Below are 16,606 nucleotides of genomic sequence, written 5' to 3' on the forward strand. Positions count from 1 at the left end.
TGTAGTCCCTCTCGAGGCCATAACTTCATCGATGGCTGAACCTGATCATTTGCATTAACATGCTAACCACTTTATGTATCGCTCGGACAAGAACTTCATCCATATTTTATGTTATTCATCTACATTAACAGGAAACGCCACCCATACAGGGATTCCTTTCCTGCGGAGTAAAATCATTTTTGAAAACTTCCATTGGACATCCTTAACAAATCCAGTGGGGAATCCAATTACTGACAATGTGCCAGCGGCCACTGCTGCCATGCTGAGCTGCGCACATATCAGCCAGTTACAGCACCATCGACACTTCAAGTTATCCTGCAGATTGCTTTAGCTGGGTACACAAAATAAAACAAAACTGATTTTTCCCATTCTCTGTCTGTACCCCCCTTCAGACAGAAGAGCAAATTATCAGGTCAAAAAATTCAATCTAGTAATTTGCGGATTTACACGGGTATTTCTTCATGTCGGAAAGGGTCAACCCGGGACTAAATTCCGTGTCTCCAACCCTGGTAAATTCCAGGGTCGAAGTCCCGGGAATTTAGACCTGGGATGACCCTTTCAGAAAGAAAAAGGTACCATGTATATCACCAAATTACCGGGTTGAAATGTTTAACCCGGTAATTTGGAATTCTGTCTGAAAGGGGTATGACAGATATATCTGCAGATGATGGTTGTACACACTGAACAATCATCATCTGTCATCCGGTTCGCCGCGACCCCCTCCCTGCGACCCCTGCTGCAACTGTACGGGCGGTCAGCTGATTGCCTGTACACACATATCTGCGAATATATCTGTCATCGGTTGTGCAACACAGCCGACGCGATGTCTGAACGATGTCGTTCACAGACACGATGGGCACACAATATATTGGCTGATCAGTTGATCACCCAATATAACAGCCAGTACCCATCATATGTGATGTCTTGAAACAGCACATTACATACACCACTCACCAAAACACTTTTATGGTCTGAAAAATCGCTTCTTAAAAACGAGTTCACCGTCTAGCGCGATCATTACATTTTTTTTTTAAATTAGAATATATAATTTGCCTCTAAAATATGCTCCAGCTGAGACACAAATTATAGTGCAGAATTCAATTCATAGCGAAGAATACAAAGTGCCTCAAAGAAGGGTCCAACAAAGGCCCCTCGCTACCAGTATCTTTGCCACATGCCATATTCGAATTGAATACACCCCCATAAGGTGACTACAACTGGGGAGAGCCAACACTGAAGATATAAGGTCTAAATACCTGCTGGATTTTGCTAAATTTTTGCTAAATTCTTAAACCTCAAAATAAGATACAGAGGGACAGTAACCAGACACTTTCTAAATAATGTAACTTCAGTAGTTGCCATTTCTTGCACCATCACAAAAATAAAAATAAGACATAGGGTAATTTCTGTCCACCAGAGGATTTATATTATGTATAAAATGCTGACATCTGTCACAGGAGGAACAGCTCAAAGACTTTCATTACATAACACAAGTAGGCAGAGCACATGAAAGGGACATTATTTTGTGCTCCAAATTCTCAATGTTACTTTATTTTGGCACTGTGCATTTCCGGGATCATGTCATATGTATCAGTTATTCATTAACAGCCTAGCTAAAGTGTATAAATATGCTAGAGCGACACACCCTGCCAATACTGGTGAATGCATAAAAAATAAAAAAAACACTTATGGGGATATGGAAAGAGTTTCTTCAAAGAGTGCAGGCTGGATACTGTTGCACTAGTTCATTAAAATAAAAAAAAATGTTAAAGAAGGATGTTTATTCTAAACTATAAGACATTCTATTTTTGCTTAAATACTTGTTAATGGAGCGAGCGCTACGTTGAAAAGATTAATATATATCTCAAGACAGCCAACGATGAAGTATTTCACAGGCTTCATACCGAATCCTAATGCTGCCACCCAGGGCTGCTATGTTCAGAAATGATATTCGGCGCAGAAGAGCTACAGTATAAGGACTTGTCATCCTAAGGGATTGTGCCGCAGGCCCTCATCACTTAGTGCTGGTAACGCAGCTGCTATCAGCTCAGGTTAGTGTAAGGTGTGTAAATTCCCTTGGCTCTGCACAGAACATGTCAGCACAAATCTGTCCTGACAGCCATCAGAGTAGGCTCCCATACACATGTCACAGCACAAATATACCGGACTACACCACACCAGCTACATTCTTCTGAATGACACTATAAATAAGATTTAAAAAAAAAAAAAAAAAAAACAGAATTTGTTACATGTCTTATTTACATTTACAGCCACTTGTAGCACCGGACCGAAACGCCCAAAGAATCCAACAAACAGCAAAACACATATGACCCAGGATTGGTGAGCTACATCATAATACATGCAACCCAAGCCAACATGTGTAGAACACAAACATAGTGAGGAACAGTTGTCAATGCGACAATCAGCAATGTCAGGTTACATTCAGCACAGATGACCTAAGAGAATGGGTAAGAACACACAAGAACGAACATACACTTATGCACTGAGATAGATATATATGAGAGAGACACACACACATTTTCCATGTGTTTCTCAGAGACATGTGTCATACTGTTTTCTTGGACATGTTGGAGTGGTGCCACAGACATTTATTAGCATGTGGGAAGCACAGATTAAGGTAGATGTCAATTCCAAATATCCTGTATGAGTGAAAGAACCAAGTATAAGATTGTACAATACATTTTTCTACCCCACCCTGCAGAGCACCAACAGTCACGTAAATGACCACGGTGTGGTCTCACAAAGAAGTTCTGCAGCAGCCCAGCCATCTGATTAGGCTTTTAGAGCCGGACTGGAGTGCACAGTGCAGCAACGTGGGCTCCAGTAGCAGACCTGTGTTACATCAGTGCCAGGGGGACACTTGTCTGAGTACACCAGCTACCCAGGAATAAAAAGGGAATTAAAGAGGAGGAGTCCCAACTTTCTGGGGAGGAGGGAGAGACAAACAGAATGTGGGTTATCCTGGCTGGCAAGGAGGCCACCCTGGGTCTAGCTGGTGCTATATACCTGATATTAGCTATGGCACACAGTCACTGTATCACACACACACACAAGATGGGGATGGAAGGGGGGGGGGCTCTTGCTGGCCAGCTGTTGTAGGACTACAAAGCCCAGCATGCCAGCCGGGACCTAGAATCGGCACTCTGCGGCAGCAGCTGCCCTGGTGTATAGAGACCTCACCTCAGTGCCCGGACTGATGGGCGGCTGCTGCTGCTTGCTCTCGCCGCCGTCCTCCTCCGGTGGAGCTGCCCGGCGGCTCGCCATGATTCCCGCTGCGGATTACAGAGGTGAGGCGCAGGAGTCCACATTGGTGGTGCTGGGGAGCGGGGACATGCAGCGGGTGGTTCTCACCGGGACCTGGCGGCGGGGATGGGAAGCCGCTGGGGAGCCGGGCCGGGCGCGGACATCGTGTACTACAGACCCAGTGTGTGTGTGTGCGCGGCCGCGGACCAGCGCTCGGGGAACGGGAGGGGGCGTGGCCACTGCAGCACCAATCAGCCGGCGAGTCCCGGGGTCACCAACCCCGCCCCCTTCATTAACTTTTTAGGTGCCGGAGGGAGGGTTTCCCTGATTGCACGAACACAGCTTCCCCAACCATGGCCCAGGAAGCCAATAGGTTAATAAGGAGGCGGGGCCGTACGTGACGTCATTCACGTCGATGCTTTATAATGTGAGGGATTCGGGAGCTTGTGTGTGGCGCTGGAGTCTGGATGCAGCAGAGTGAGTGAGTGAGTGAGTGAGTGAGTGAGTGAGTGAGTGAGTGAGTGAGTGAGTGAGTGAGTGAGTGAGTGAGTGAGTGAGTGAGTGAGTAGCTGTGTGGAGTTTGTATGTTCTTCTTGTGTATGCATGGGTTTCTTCTCACATTCCAAAAACATACTAGTAGGAAAATTGGCTTCTGACATAACAAAGTATAGCTACCCTGTGTGTGTGTGTGTGACATGTTCTCAGTTAAATGCTAATGGAATATATGTGCACTATATAATTGTTAATAATTACAGTATGATATAATAGTCATGGATGGGGCATAGTTGGTCTCTGTAGCTGCCTGGCAGATGCCACCTTGGCCGGGAATTCCGATTGCAGTGCTGCTTAGCTCTAGCATTACTGCAAACATCCCCCTAATACCCTTCACGCCACTCTCAAATCTTAGTACTTTTTTGCATTGTTTATCCCCCCCCCTCCCATGCTTCTTTCTGATTACCTTCATTTTACTGTAACTGTCCTAACTGCCACAGGCACCTTTATGAGGGACAAAGAGTGTGAGTCAGATAATGGACTGAGTCTTTCTGTTTGTGCATCACTATTAACTGTTAACTATCCTCAGCATGGAGGTCATTGTCCATAGACTATGACCCAGACACTGGAACGCTGTGCTGGTTCTATGCATTACACCAGCTGCTGGTACATTAAGTGGGGAGGGTCCAGGGTCCCACACATTGCACAAACTTTATTAGGAATATGACAGATCAGAGAAGTCACTATACTGCTGGATCGCCAAAAGCAGAACGACATTGTCCGACACAAAAATCACATCTAAAATGAGTTTGCTTGACTGTTAACATGTTATATAGTTAACATTACAAAGGACTTTTAGAAATATTATTTTAATGTTTTACAGTAAGTGGCCATATTTAAAGCCACAATTTAAACATAATGACACCAAATTAATTATTTTTTAAAAATTCAGTTGATCTTTATTTCCACTTAAATGTCTCCCAATGTTATTTATTAAGTGAGTTATATACTAAGGATTGTTTCTGTTTACACAGGATAATATATTATTTTCTCACCAGACTAATGACCACTGCAAACTAAAATCTGGGGACAATAGCAATTCAGGTAAGCATGGTTGCGAACACAATAATATTACATAGTTGCAGATCTGAAATCACAAAGTTGCTAAGATATATACATATATATGCTTTGCAAATATAATAAAGGGCTATATACTGTAGAAGCAGGGGCATATTAAGAGAGGAGGGGGCCCATGTGCATATTCTGTCTGGGGCCCCCTCCTCTCTCCCCGGCGGAGGACTGACTGCAGCAGTAGACTCTGGGCACTAATCCATGCAGGTCACCGGGAAAATGGTGCAGCCACCATTTTCATGGCTATTTCCCCAATGCACATGCTCAAAACACAGGAAAAATGGCCGCAACGGCCATTTTCCAGGTGTTTAATGCAGGGCTGCGACAGCCAACGCGGGTCTTCAGAGAGGTGAGTATTAGAAAATACAGGTGCAGGTTGTGCGATGTGGGCCCACCTGGACCCAGTGGTCCGTGTGCACTGCATACCCTGCACCCATTATAGATACGCCCCCGTATAGACGTACTATTAGATTTAGTTTTTATCCATTACATATTTATTTTGAAAAAGGTATAGGAACATAATCTGTCAGACCTGATGACCATCAAGGTGGCTGGGCGGGAATCCTCTTATTAGGGATGGATATGGAAGCCCAGCATCGAAAGGTTGCCCTCCAAGCCCAAATCTGCCCTTATTAGACACAATGGGCAAAATTTACTAAGCCAGTGTTGGCTAACCTTGACACTCCAGCTGTTATGGAACTACATAACCCAGCATGCACTGCTACAGTTTTGCTATTAGGGCATGCTAAAACTGTGGCAGGGCATGCTGGGATATATAGTTCCACAACAGCTGGAGTGTCAAGGTTAGCCAACACTGTACTAAGCGGTGGTTTGACTGAGGTTTCTATTCTATTCTAAACCCCGGCGGTTTGGTGGTTCCTGTTCTATTCTAAACCCCGGTGGTTTAGTGGCGGTTTTGCAGCGGTCTCTAAATTACAGCCCTGTTCTATTCTATTCTAAAATGTGTTTTGACTGTGGTTTGGCGGCGGTTTTGCTATCTGCAGATTTACTAAGGCCAAAACCGCTGCCAAACTGCCATCAAAACACATTTTTGAATAGAATAGAACAGTGCTGCCATTTAAAAACCACTGCAAAACCTCCACCAAACCCCCGGGTTTTAGAATAGAATAGAAACCGCCACCAAACCGCAGGAGTTTTGAATAGAATAGAAACCACCACCAAACCGCCGGGGTTTAGAATAGAATAGAATAGAAACCGCCGCTTAGTAAATTTTGCCCAATCTCTGTTCTTTATCCCACTTTGTCCTATTCACATTCTCCTCTCCCCTCTATCAACCCTGGCCTGCCCCAAACAGACGGCCTCCTCCTACAACCACCCTATCACCACTGCTCTTGACTCTGCTGCCCCCACCTCTCCTGTCTACCTTCGCCGTTCTAAATCCCAACCTTGGCACTCCAAATTTACCCACTTCCTTAAAAAATGCACATGTACTGCTGAATACCACTGGAGGAAGTGTCGTTCCTTGGTGGACTTCCTCCATTTCAAGTTCAACTTTTCATCCTTCCGTCCCTCTCCCTCGCTAAACATTCCTTATACAAGTATCTCATTTCTTCACTGTCCTCCAAGCCACGCTGCTTTTTTCCTACTTTCAAAACACTCCTCTGGCCCTCCATCCGCTTACTGCCACTGACTTTGCCTACTTTTTCACTTCCAACATTGAGGCCATCAGACACAAATCTATCACTCTTCTGCCGCCCTTCTGTTCTTGGTCCACTTTCCTTTTCTCTGTACACCTCCTTCCTGGGTGAACTCATCAGCTCCTTTAGCCTCCAGTATCAACTCTATGCCGACGACACCCAACTCTACTTCTCATCTCATGATCTCTCCCATTCCCTCCTCTATTGGGTGTCCAGTTGCCTCTCTGCTCTCCTCCTGGATGTCCTTATGCTTTATTTTAAACCTAACCTGGCCAAAACTGAACTCTTCCCTTCATCAAGGTCTCCTCCCTTCACGACTTCTCTATCACTGTTGACAACACTACTATCTCTTCTGTTCCCAAACTCCGCTACCTGGGTGACATTCTTGACTCCTCCCTCTCCTTTGCCCTCCACATTCAATATCTTGCTCACTCCTGTAACTTCCAACATGCCCGTATCAGACCCTTCCTCTCCCAAGGCACCACCAAAACTATTGTCCACTCACTGATCATTTCTCATGTCGACTACTGCAACCTCTTTACAGGCCTCCCCCGCTCCCATCTTGTCTCTCTTCGATCTATACTTCATGCTGCAGCAAGACTTATCTTCCTCTTTCACGGTTCCTCACCTGCCTCCCCCTCTCTGCTCCTCACCTGCCCCCGCCTCTCTGCTCCTCACCTGCCCCCCCCCTTACACTGGCTATCCTTCCCCTACTACAGTGTTGGCTAACCTTGACACTCCAGCTGTTATGGAACTACATAACCCAGCATGCACTGCTACAGTTTTGCTATTAGGGCATGCTAAAACTGTGGCAGGGCATGCTGGGATATATAGTTCCACAACAGCTGGAGTGTCAAGATTAGCCAACACTGCCCTACTACTTCCTCCTCATACTCCTCACGTTCACGTACATTGCCCTCTCCAGCTCCATTGCTCCCTACATCTCTTACCTTTCCTCCCCTCTGGTAACCACATCTCACTCATGGAAAAGCTCACTGTGGCCTTGTAAGTGGGACATGCATTTAGGGGTGATGTATAGATGGGAAAGGAATTTTTTTGAACTTGCAAAAGGGATTGCTTTTTCACAATAAAAACAAAATAATTAAAAATCACAGTACAGTCATTTTTCTGTACCACAAAATAGGCTTTAATTTGGTGATAAACACTCACTTACTATAATGCTTATACTGTTAATAAGTTATAAATCAGCCATTGGACACCTTTTAAATAATCAAAAATACTTTGCATATGGCCACTAACATTATCCAATGTTATTTGACACTGTTTCGGGGGGGTCAGTGTGATTTCCCCTATTTTTTTGTGCACTTCACCCATGTTGGGCATTGCCACGGGTGCCATTAACAGCCTTCTATACTGTTATCCAATGTTATGTTGCACATTGCCACGGCTGCCTTGAATATGCTTTTACTATTTGATTGCAGGGAAATGAAAACAATTTGCAAAGTGCACAGTAGTGTAACAAATGTCTTACGCCATTAGAACTTGCGGCTACTTGAATTGGCCAGGAAGGGTCAGAATCTTCTTTGTGTATTTGAGGAGAGAGATCTGTATAAAGTGTTACTTGCAGTTTCCTCTGTAACTGAACCATATAGCTCAGCCATACAGTACCCTTACAAACAATTGCTAAAACATACAACCTCCCGCTGAGTTGTGATGTGCCCTGTGTCTGCGATGCATACTGTGCTGGACCCATTTCTGCTTCAGCTGTGATTGGAAGCAGGTGCATAGGAAGAATCAAGATAGACATTTTTCCCTAGGAAACACGTTCCCCCTTCACTCATTGACTTGACCACATGTGACCAAGACAAATTCACCAAAGATTGTGGAACCTCTGTAAAATTGATTTTGTCCAACACTGGCTTTCAGTGTGCTACCACCCCACTTATTAAGGCGCTCATCAATAATATCTTGCTTATGAGTATCAGTCTTCTTTCTGCAGACTTGCTGAAACCGATCTTGAACTTTGTAAACAGAGATGCTTTTGTAATGTGAACACATGGCCAGACTAATTCTATACTCCCTGCTGGGACAGTGGCTAAGGAAAGGCATCTGTCTGGTCATTAAATATTAATATATACATTAGGCGTCTTTTTACAGTGCATAGCGAGTGGAGGACAGGTTACTTTTGGTATTGTAAAACAAAACTGATTTGCATGAAACTAATATTTATTATGACCCTAGCATTTTAGTACTGTAATTCTGACACCTCTCCCAATTGCCATGCTACTCTTTCACTGCAAATAATCCTTATTTTGGATGTGTGTGTATACAGAGATCCAAATCTGTATTTGATTGGTTGAGGAAGGTTTAGGTGTATGAACCATTCATCTGTGACAAAAGGGAGCCGAGCAGTGACGATTTTACTGAAGCAAGTATCAGACAAAACTGTTGTGCTGTGTGAGTGACTGACGGCTGCAGGGGCGAGGGCTGCACTCTGATTGGCTCTCACTGTCTCAGAAAGCCAATCAGATCTAGCAATGTGCCCTGTTGCTTAGCAGCATCCTAGAGAGGGGAGGGAGTCAGGGACTGAGCAGAAACACGTCTTGGGCAGACAGAAGCATTACCCCTTTAGGACCCGCTAAAGGGGTTATGTCCTAGTTTCTGCATTTAACAAACAGCGGTAATCTAAAATTACTGCTGTTTGTCACAGCATCGCTCTTGCCATGGCCAGCAATGGAGACCAGGCGTCATGCAAATGCGCAGACGGACCATCGCACTTACGCATAAAACTGGAGCCCCGTCGCTGGCAGCGTCAGGCTGTCAGCAGCCCAGCGGAGGACCTCACCGAGGGCGAGGACTTTGCGGGACCTCACCGGAGGGGTAAGTATTGGTAAATATCAGTAAATTTTTAATTCGTTTCACAGGGATACTAAACGAAAAAATTCTGCTGGTATATTCCTTCGTTGGTAAATAGGGGCCAGAGAGTGAAAGACAGCCTCCAACTAACCAATGAAGATGCCCTGATGCAGACACAGTAGCCAGGAAGGAGCGAGAGGAGGAATAGCTATCAGGAATTATAAAATCCCACACTATCGAATGTTTTCCATTCAATGACAGCAAACCATCAGACCACCACCATCAAATGGTAAAGACACTACCATCGGAACAAAAATATTGATGGTGATTAACCATAAGATTCCGATGTCCATCCCTACGCTGAACATGCAGGCAACATCCAGCCACCACTCCTCCACCATTAAGTGCTCCCTCTCCAGCGTTATGTTCCCACTCAGCCACATCCCACCACGGTAAACAGGAGTCACGTCCCATGGAAGTCAGCGCTGTTCTCGGACAAGGGCACCACGGCAAAGAAGCTCACCAGGAAATACAGGGTACATTCTGCAAAGAGGACACTGCTCATCACCAAGTTTGGCAGCCGTGGAGGGGTGCGCATGGAGGCTGCCGAAAAATGCGCAGTGGCCCAGTCCTGGGGACTTGCTGCTGAAAATGCTTACAGTAGCTTCAATACAAATCTCTCATCCATGATCATTCTGCCTTTCCCAGCAGGGGTGGGGGGTTGTAGTGAGATACAGAGGCCTGTGTTGAGATGCAGGGGGCTGGGGTGAGAAGCAGGGGCCTGTGGTCTGATGCAAAGGGCTGTGGTGAAATGCAGGGGGTAGGTGTAAGAAGCAGGAAGCAGGGGACTGTGGTGACATGGCGTAGGTTGTTATGAGATGCGGTGGGCTGTGGCGGGATGAAATTGCTCCTGTGTGATTAGCAGGTTGCTAATCTTAATATATAAAACCAAATGTCCTGACTCATCAATACCCAGCCAAACCCCTGGACCTAAGGCGGTGAAAATAGGTAAAATGTTTCCTCCCCCTCTGCAATGTCCTGATTGACTGACTCATCAACGCACAGCCCAAACCCATGTACTTAAAAACATAAAATTTCGGAAGTACATTCCTTCCATGACCTAAGTACCCACTAAGCAAGGATTTTTCAAAAATCGACTCCTAAGGGACTTAAAAGGGGTAAAATGTTTCCTCTCAACCGAGGTGATTGGGCGAATTCAACATGGCCCAAATGCTGCGGGACTGGAAGCTCATTGCCTGGGACAAGAGTACCATGGTGCACAAGGAAGGTTTTAAGGCACTGAGAAGAACCGTCAAAGACTTAAGGGGCAATGATGGAGTTATGGGGGGGGTGTTGCTGTGCTTCTAGCTGGGGACTTCCGGCAGACTCTGCCAGTAGTACCGAGGGGAACTTGAGCTGACGAAGTTAAGGCGTGTGTCAAGGAGTTGTATCTATGGCCCCTCAACTGGAAACTCTCAGGAAGAACATGAGGGTCCACTTGAGGGGCGATGTCTCCACAGGCATCCCTGCAGGACTAGCCACAGTAGTGAAGACCTTTTCTCTGATTCCACAGGGAACATTGGAACTAGTACATTGGGGTATAGAGACGTGGATAGTTGGAGCTGGCACTTTAAATAATTTAGAAGCGTGAAGCTCCTCCCCCTCTATTCCCCGCCCACAACATACCGACAGAGCATGTGGAATGTGCTGAAATAGACGGAGGAGGATGCTTATCACTGCTGACATAAGCCTGATGTACAGCCAGTCGAATCAACCTCGCCAACGTTTGTTTTGACACTGGCCAACCCCTCCGATCAGCATCATACAAAACAAAAAGTGTATCTGACTTACGGAAAACGCTGTCCGAGCCACATAGACACGGAGTGCACTAACAACATCCAGAGTTGAGGATTCTCCGGAGTTCTCAACCAAGGTAGGCACCACAATAGGCTGATTTATGTGGAAGGCCGACACAACCTTAGGAAGGAAAGCAACTTGCGTCCTGAGCTCCGCCCTATTGTCATGAAAGATAAGGTATGGGGGCTTACACAACAGGGCCCCTAACTCCGAAACACGGCGGGCCGAAGCCAATGCCAGGAGAGAACCGTCGTACAAGACAAATACTTGACATCCACCTCATCAAGTGGCTCAAACATGGAAAACTAAAGAAACGTAAGTACCAAATTAAAGTCTCAGGGAGCTGTAGGTGGAACAAAAGGTGTCTGCACCCGTAACACTCCCTGAAGAAAAGTCTGCACCTCCTGTATGAGGTGCAATTTTCGTTGAAAGAAAATAGAGAGGGTATATATCTGCACCTAAACGAAGGACCCTAAACGGAGACCAGTATTGAGCCCCATTTGAAGAAAAAGCAATAGCCTAGATAGATTAAAAGTTCTTGTTAAGCCTGAGGTCTGATTTGTAGGATATTGTCCCGCAACCGCCTTGAGGGCTGGTATCACCTTAGCTAGATGCTGCCGTGTAACAGCTTGAACAGCTGATTTGGAAAGTAGCTGTGGGCCAGTAGATGAGATGCGGCCTTCGGGCCGGTAGCAGTCTTGGGGGCTGGAAATGACTTGGCTGGCTGTAGCCTGTGGGCCAATAGATGAGATTCGGCCTTTGGGCCGTTAGCAGCCTGTGGGCTGGGTATCAGCCTCTGGGATGTGTAGCAGCCTTGAGGGCTGGAGCAACTTGGCAGGTTGCAGCCTTTGGGCCTTGTAGACAGAATGAGGGTGGATTTTTTTAAATTGATCATCCAGCTATGCTGCATCAGAGTCTTGTATGTTAGCAAGGTGTGGTCCAAGAGAAGAGGTTCCAATGGGGCCTTGAACAACAGGCCGTATAAGTATGGAGTTATGGTCACACCTGACGAAGGTGTGCAATCAGGACAGACATGACATTGGTGAAGACGCGGGATTCCGAGGATAAACCGACTGGCAACGCCCAAAACTGATATTGACCGTGCAATATTGCAAAACGCAGGAAAGCTTGATGCGGTTCCCATATTGGGACATGTAGAATACTCTTTTATATCCAGAGAAATTAGAAACTCCGCCGGTTCCAAGCTCACAATCTCTAATCGAATCGACTCTTATCTTGAAGCGATAAACCATCAGATACGGATTTAAAGACTTGAGGTTCAGGATGGGCCTGACAGACCTGTCCGGCTTGGGTACCACAAAAAGGTTTGAGTGGAACCCAAAACCCCGTTTTTGTACCGGAACCAGCACTGCCGATTTCAGGAGAGTCTGAATCGCCTCTTACAGAACCGTGGCCTTGTCTGCCGACACCGGCAGACCCGTAGTGAAGAAACGATTTGGAGGTGAAACTTCAAATCTATCCTGTACCCCACGGAGAGTAATCTGTACATCCACGGATCCGAAGAGGTCTGGTTCCAAACCTTTTGATTAGTCTTTAAGTGAGCTCCTACCGTAGGAAATCCCAAGTGGGACGGGAGACAGTCAGGCCACCTGTTTTTCAACTGGTTTATGTTCCTGTCGACGTGCGACCATTTGTGGGCGACCTCTGCCACCTGCGTGGAAGCACCTCTGGCTCTACCACGAAAGGGTTGCGGGGCACGAAAGGAATGAAACATGGGACCAGTGTAAGTCCTTATGGGTGTCGGGGCAGTTGAAGGGAGGAAAGTAGACTTACCCCCTGTGGCTTGGGATATCCACTTGTCCAGCTCTGGACCAAAAAGCATATTTCCAGAGAACTGCAGGCCCTCAACTGCACACTCAGATTCTGCATCCACCTGCCAAGAGTGCAGCCAGAGAGCTCTGCGGGATGCAATAGCGGAAACGGATATACTTGCACTGAGCTGGCTGATATCCTTGGAAGCCTCGACCAGGTAACTGGCGATTCACGGATGTGTTCTACTAGTACTCGTAGCTCTGCTCTGGAAGTACTGGAGTCCAGACCCGTTATCAACTGCTCCAACCAGCAAGTAACCCAGGCGCTAACAAACGTTGGTGCTCCCACCGCAGTGTACACAGATCGTAGTGTTGTTTCCAGCTTAAGATCCGAAGGATCCTTGAGTGACGTAGCACCAGGGACTGGGAGCATTGTTTTCTTTGATAGCCGAGAAACGGATGCATTAACTGGAGGAGGTGTTTCCCACTTTACCATCGTAGATGATGGAAATGGATACCTGGAGGCATAGAGTCTTAGAATTTGGAAACACTTATCCAGTTGCTTTCAGGCCACAGAAAGCTAGTCTTGAAGTTGTTGTGAAAAGGGAAAAACAACAGACCTCTTTTGCTGTTTACCAAATAAATTAAACTCCTGAGCTTCAGGTACTATGGACCTCATTCAGAGTCGGTCGTTGCTGCCGCTTGGTCGTAAGGGAAAAGGGTCCAGATATGCAAATGAAGTGCTCGCAAGTTGCGTCGTTAAGATAGGATCGTTAGCTGGATGAGCGAGGGGAGGATGCGGCCGTAAGACTAAAAACACGCCCCCCTCTCTTTCGCACTACACGTCCTCTCCGGGCATATAAGGATTAATCGAGACCATCGGGAACCATCTGAGCTGGTCATAGAGCTTAAGGTTGGCCATACCCTCTCTTAAGCACTACGTTCAAGTCAGTGTGAAAACCTCCCATGTCACATGTGCCATGACACTACTTAGTTAATTATGCACTCCCAAAAAACGCCATTTGCATAGTCAGGCACTCCTGCGTTCGGATCCCTCCTCCCCCGTTCACAAGCACCTTCCCCTGTTACCACCCACAAACGCCTCATCCTGTCACTCAAACTAACGACCTGGTCAAGTTGAAGGAGAGAGAAATTTCCGATCTCAACAGCTAGTTTGCGCAAGTACATTGCAAAACTTTCGCATGCGCTGTTTTGCGAACATCGCTGGGTACGACCGAGCGGCCGCTTACGACCGACTCTGAATGAGGTCCTATGTTCTTAGGTAAATTAAGGACCTGTCTGACCACCAAGATTAATGGCTCCACCTGCTGAGAACCAGATTCTGAATCTTGCAGTACGGAAACATCTTCCAAAACCTCCTCCAATTAACCCTCTTCAGTTTCCTCCTGTGAGAGGTGTTCATCGTCTGAATCATCCAACTGAACTACTGTCGGTAGTGGGCATTTCTGAGATGGCTTTTGATAGGAAGTACAGGGCATTCTGCTAGTGGAACCCATAATATGTACCAGGCTTTCCACTGATTTGGCCAGTCCTGTCCTCCAGGCGGGTTGTGACCTATGAGACTCCGCCAACTCTGACATTAATTCCGCCATAACTCGCAGTTGGTCAGAGGCCCACGGAGGAGTAGGCGAGGTAGTTATAGTAACAGGCAGATCTACTACTGCACAAGCATCACATAGTGTGGATCCAGTAGCTGTGTAAGTTTTTTGTTATTGCATTTAGAGCAAACAAAGAGCTTCTGAGAAGCCTTGTTGGCTGCCTTGTCTGTCATGGTAGAGGCACACAACCCACTCACACAGAACAAGAAAATATACAGTTAGAAATCAGAAGGCTAATGGGAGACAGAAGGGGAGAATCACACCACTCCCTTCCCTAATTAATGGATTCACTGCACGCACCAGCCAATTATAACACCCCAGTGTACTCACATTCCTTGAAAGGATCCTGTGTAGAAGGATGTCAGGTGCTAGGAGAATCTCGGTAGCCTTCCGTAAAATGGCGCAGGGAGAATGGTAGAAGCAGCAGCAATGCTGTGTTACAGCCCGTCTGTGCCGCGCAGGGAGAGAGAGCCTGCGCTTGTTAAGATCCACCCCCTTTTCCTTCATCATCCCCAGTGCCAAGATGGCCCTTGCAAACAACAGTACTCAACTCCGGATGGTTCCTTCACAAAATAATCAAATAGTATAGCAAAGGTGCGGCACTCATCCTGTAATAAAAATGCTCCAAACTTTATATAAGTTGAATCAACGTTTCAGTGCTTTTTATTGCACTTTCTTTAGGATGACATCCTGAAGATAGTGCATTGAAACGTTGATGCAACTTATATAAAGTTTGGAGTATTTTTATTACAGGATAAGTGCCACACCTTTGCTTTACCCCGGACCCCAACCATGTCCAGCTCCTTAGGAACATTTTTCTAAACTGAGGGTTGGTGGGAAATAGAGGGGGGGGGGGAGCTTCACACTTCTAAATTATTTAAAGTGCCAGCTCCAACTATCCACGCCTCTATACCCCAGTGTACTAGTTCCATGGACTGGCTGTGCGGGCGTGCATTTCTGACCCCCAAGATTGGCATGGCTACCATCATTAATGAAACAATACTTCAGTTGTTTGAAGGGGCAGAAATGGAAATGGAGTACAGGTCTTTGGACTTGGTAGTGCAAATTAATGACGCGGTCCACTACCTCGTGGAGTACCTCAACACCCTCAACCCTCCTGGACTTCCAGCCCACAAGCTTCTCTTCAAATTGGGAGTTCCAGTGATGTTGCTGGGGAACCTCAACCTGCCCAAACTCTGCAATGGCACCAGGCTGCACATAAAGGCCCTCCAAAGGAATGTCATTGAGGCCAGTGTTCACTGGCTGTGCTCGGGGGGAGTGGGTGTTCTTACCACTGATACCATTAGAGTTCCTCCTTCGAGTTAAAGAGGCTGCAGTTCTCTCTCAAGGTCTGCTTTACAATGACCATCAACAAGTCTCATGATCAGTGGCTGAAGGTGACACGGATTGACTTGAGGGAGGACTGCTTCCCACATGGGCAGTTCTACATGGCCTGATCCAGTGTGAGCTCACCCATCAGACTGGTGATCCTAGCAACTGAGGAGAGAACCACCAATGTGCTTTACAAAGCAATCCTTATATAGAGAATTTTTTTTTTTTTACATATGTCTTATAACCCAACTTCAACTCATTCATATTAAAAAGAAGTTTCAAAAACTCTATTTATTTAAATGGATACTAACGCTCCTTTACCCCAGAGACATAAAATTAACTAAGCATATAACTTAATTTAAAATGGGATGATGGAAATAGTAAATATCTCAGGTCTACCTCGGTGAAACTGGGCACATAAGCTAGTACACTATGTAGACAATAGTGATTGGACACCCCCACACAAGAGAAATGCATACCATTGCAATCAAGTTCCAAATGGCCACTAATGTGTCGGTTTCAACAAGAACACTTGGAAGGGAGGCCCATGCACTTTCAGTTCTATGGAAACAACAAATGTTTTTATCAGGACGACAATGCCAACTGTCATGTTTCCAGGGCAACGCTTGATTGGTATATTGAAAATTCGGTAACCCGGATGGAT

At 46.1% G+C, this 16,606-nt stretch overlaps 1 protein-coding gene across 3 annotated transcripts in view; it reads right to left on the reverse strand.

The window, feature by feature from the left end:
• Positions 1-3,474, reverse strand: part of ARHGAP21 (Rho GTPase activating protein 21) — a 194,878-nt gene extending 191,404 nt beyond the window's left edge. For all 3 annotated transcript variants that reach the window (XM_088457850.1, XM_088457849.1, XM_088457847.1), the window contains exon 1: positions 3,202-3,474. In XM_088457850.1, coding sequence (XP_088313976.1) covers positions 3,202-3,285 — 84 coding nt within the window. In that variant the 5' untranslated portion in view covers positions 3,286-3,474. The remainder of the gene's footprint in view (positions 1-3,201) is intronic.
• Positions 3,475-16,606: the final 13,132 nt, after the last annotated feature.

The sequence above is a fragment of the Taudactylus pleione genome, unplaced genomic scaffold (assembly GCF_031769625.1).
Source record: "Taudactylus pleione unplaced genomic scaffold, aTauple2 ptg000788l, whole genome shotgun sequence".
Lineage (NCBI taxonomy): Eukaryota > Metazoa > Chordata > Amphibia > Anura > Myobatrachidae > Taudactylus > Taudactylus pleione.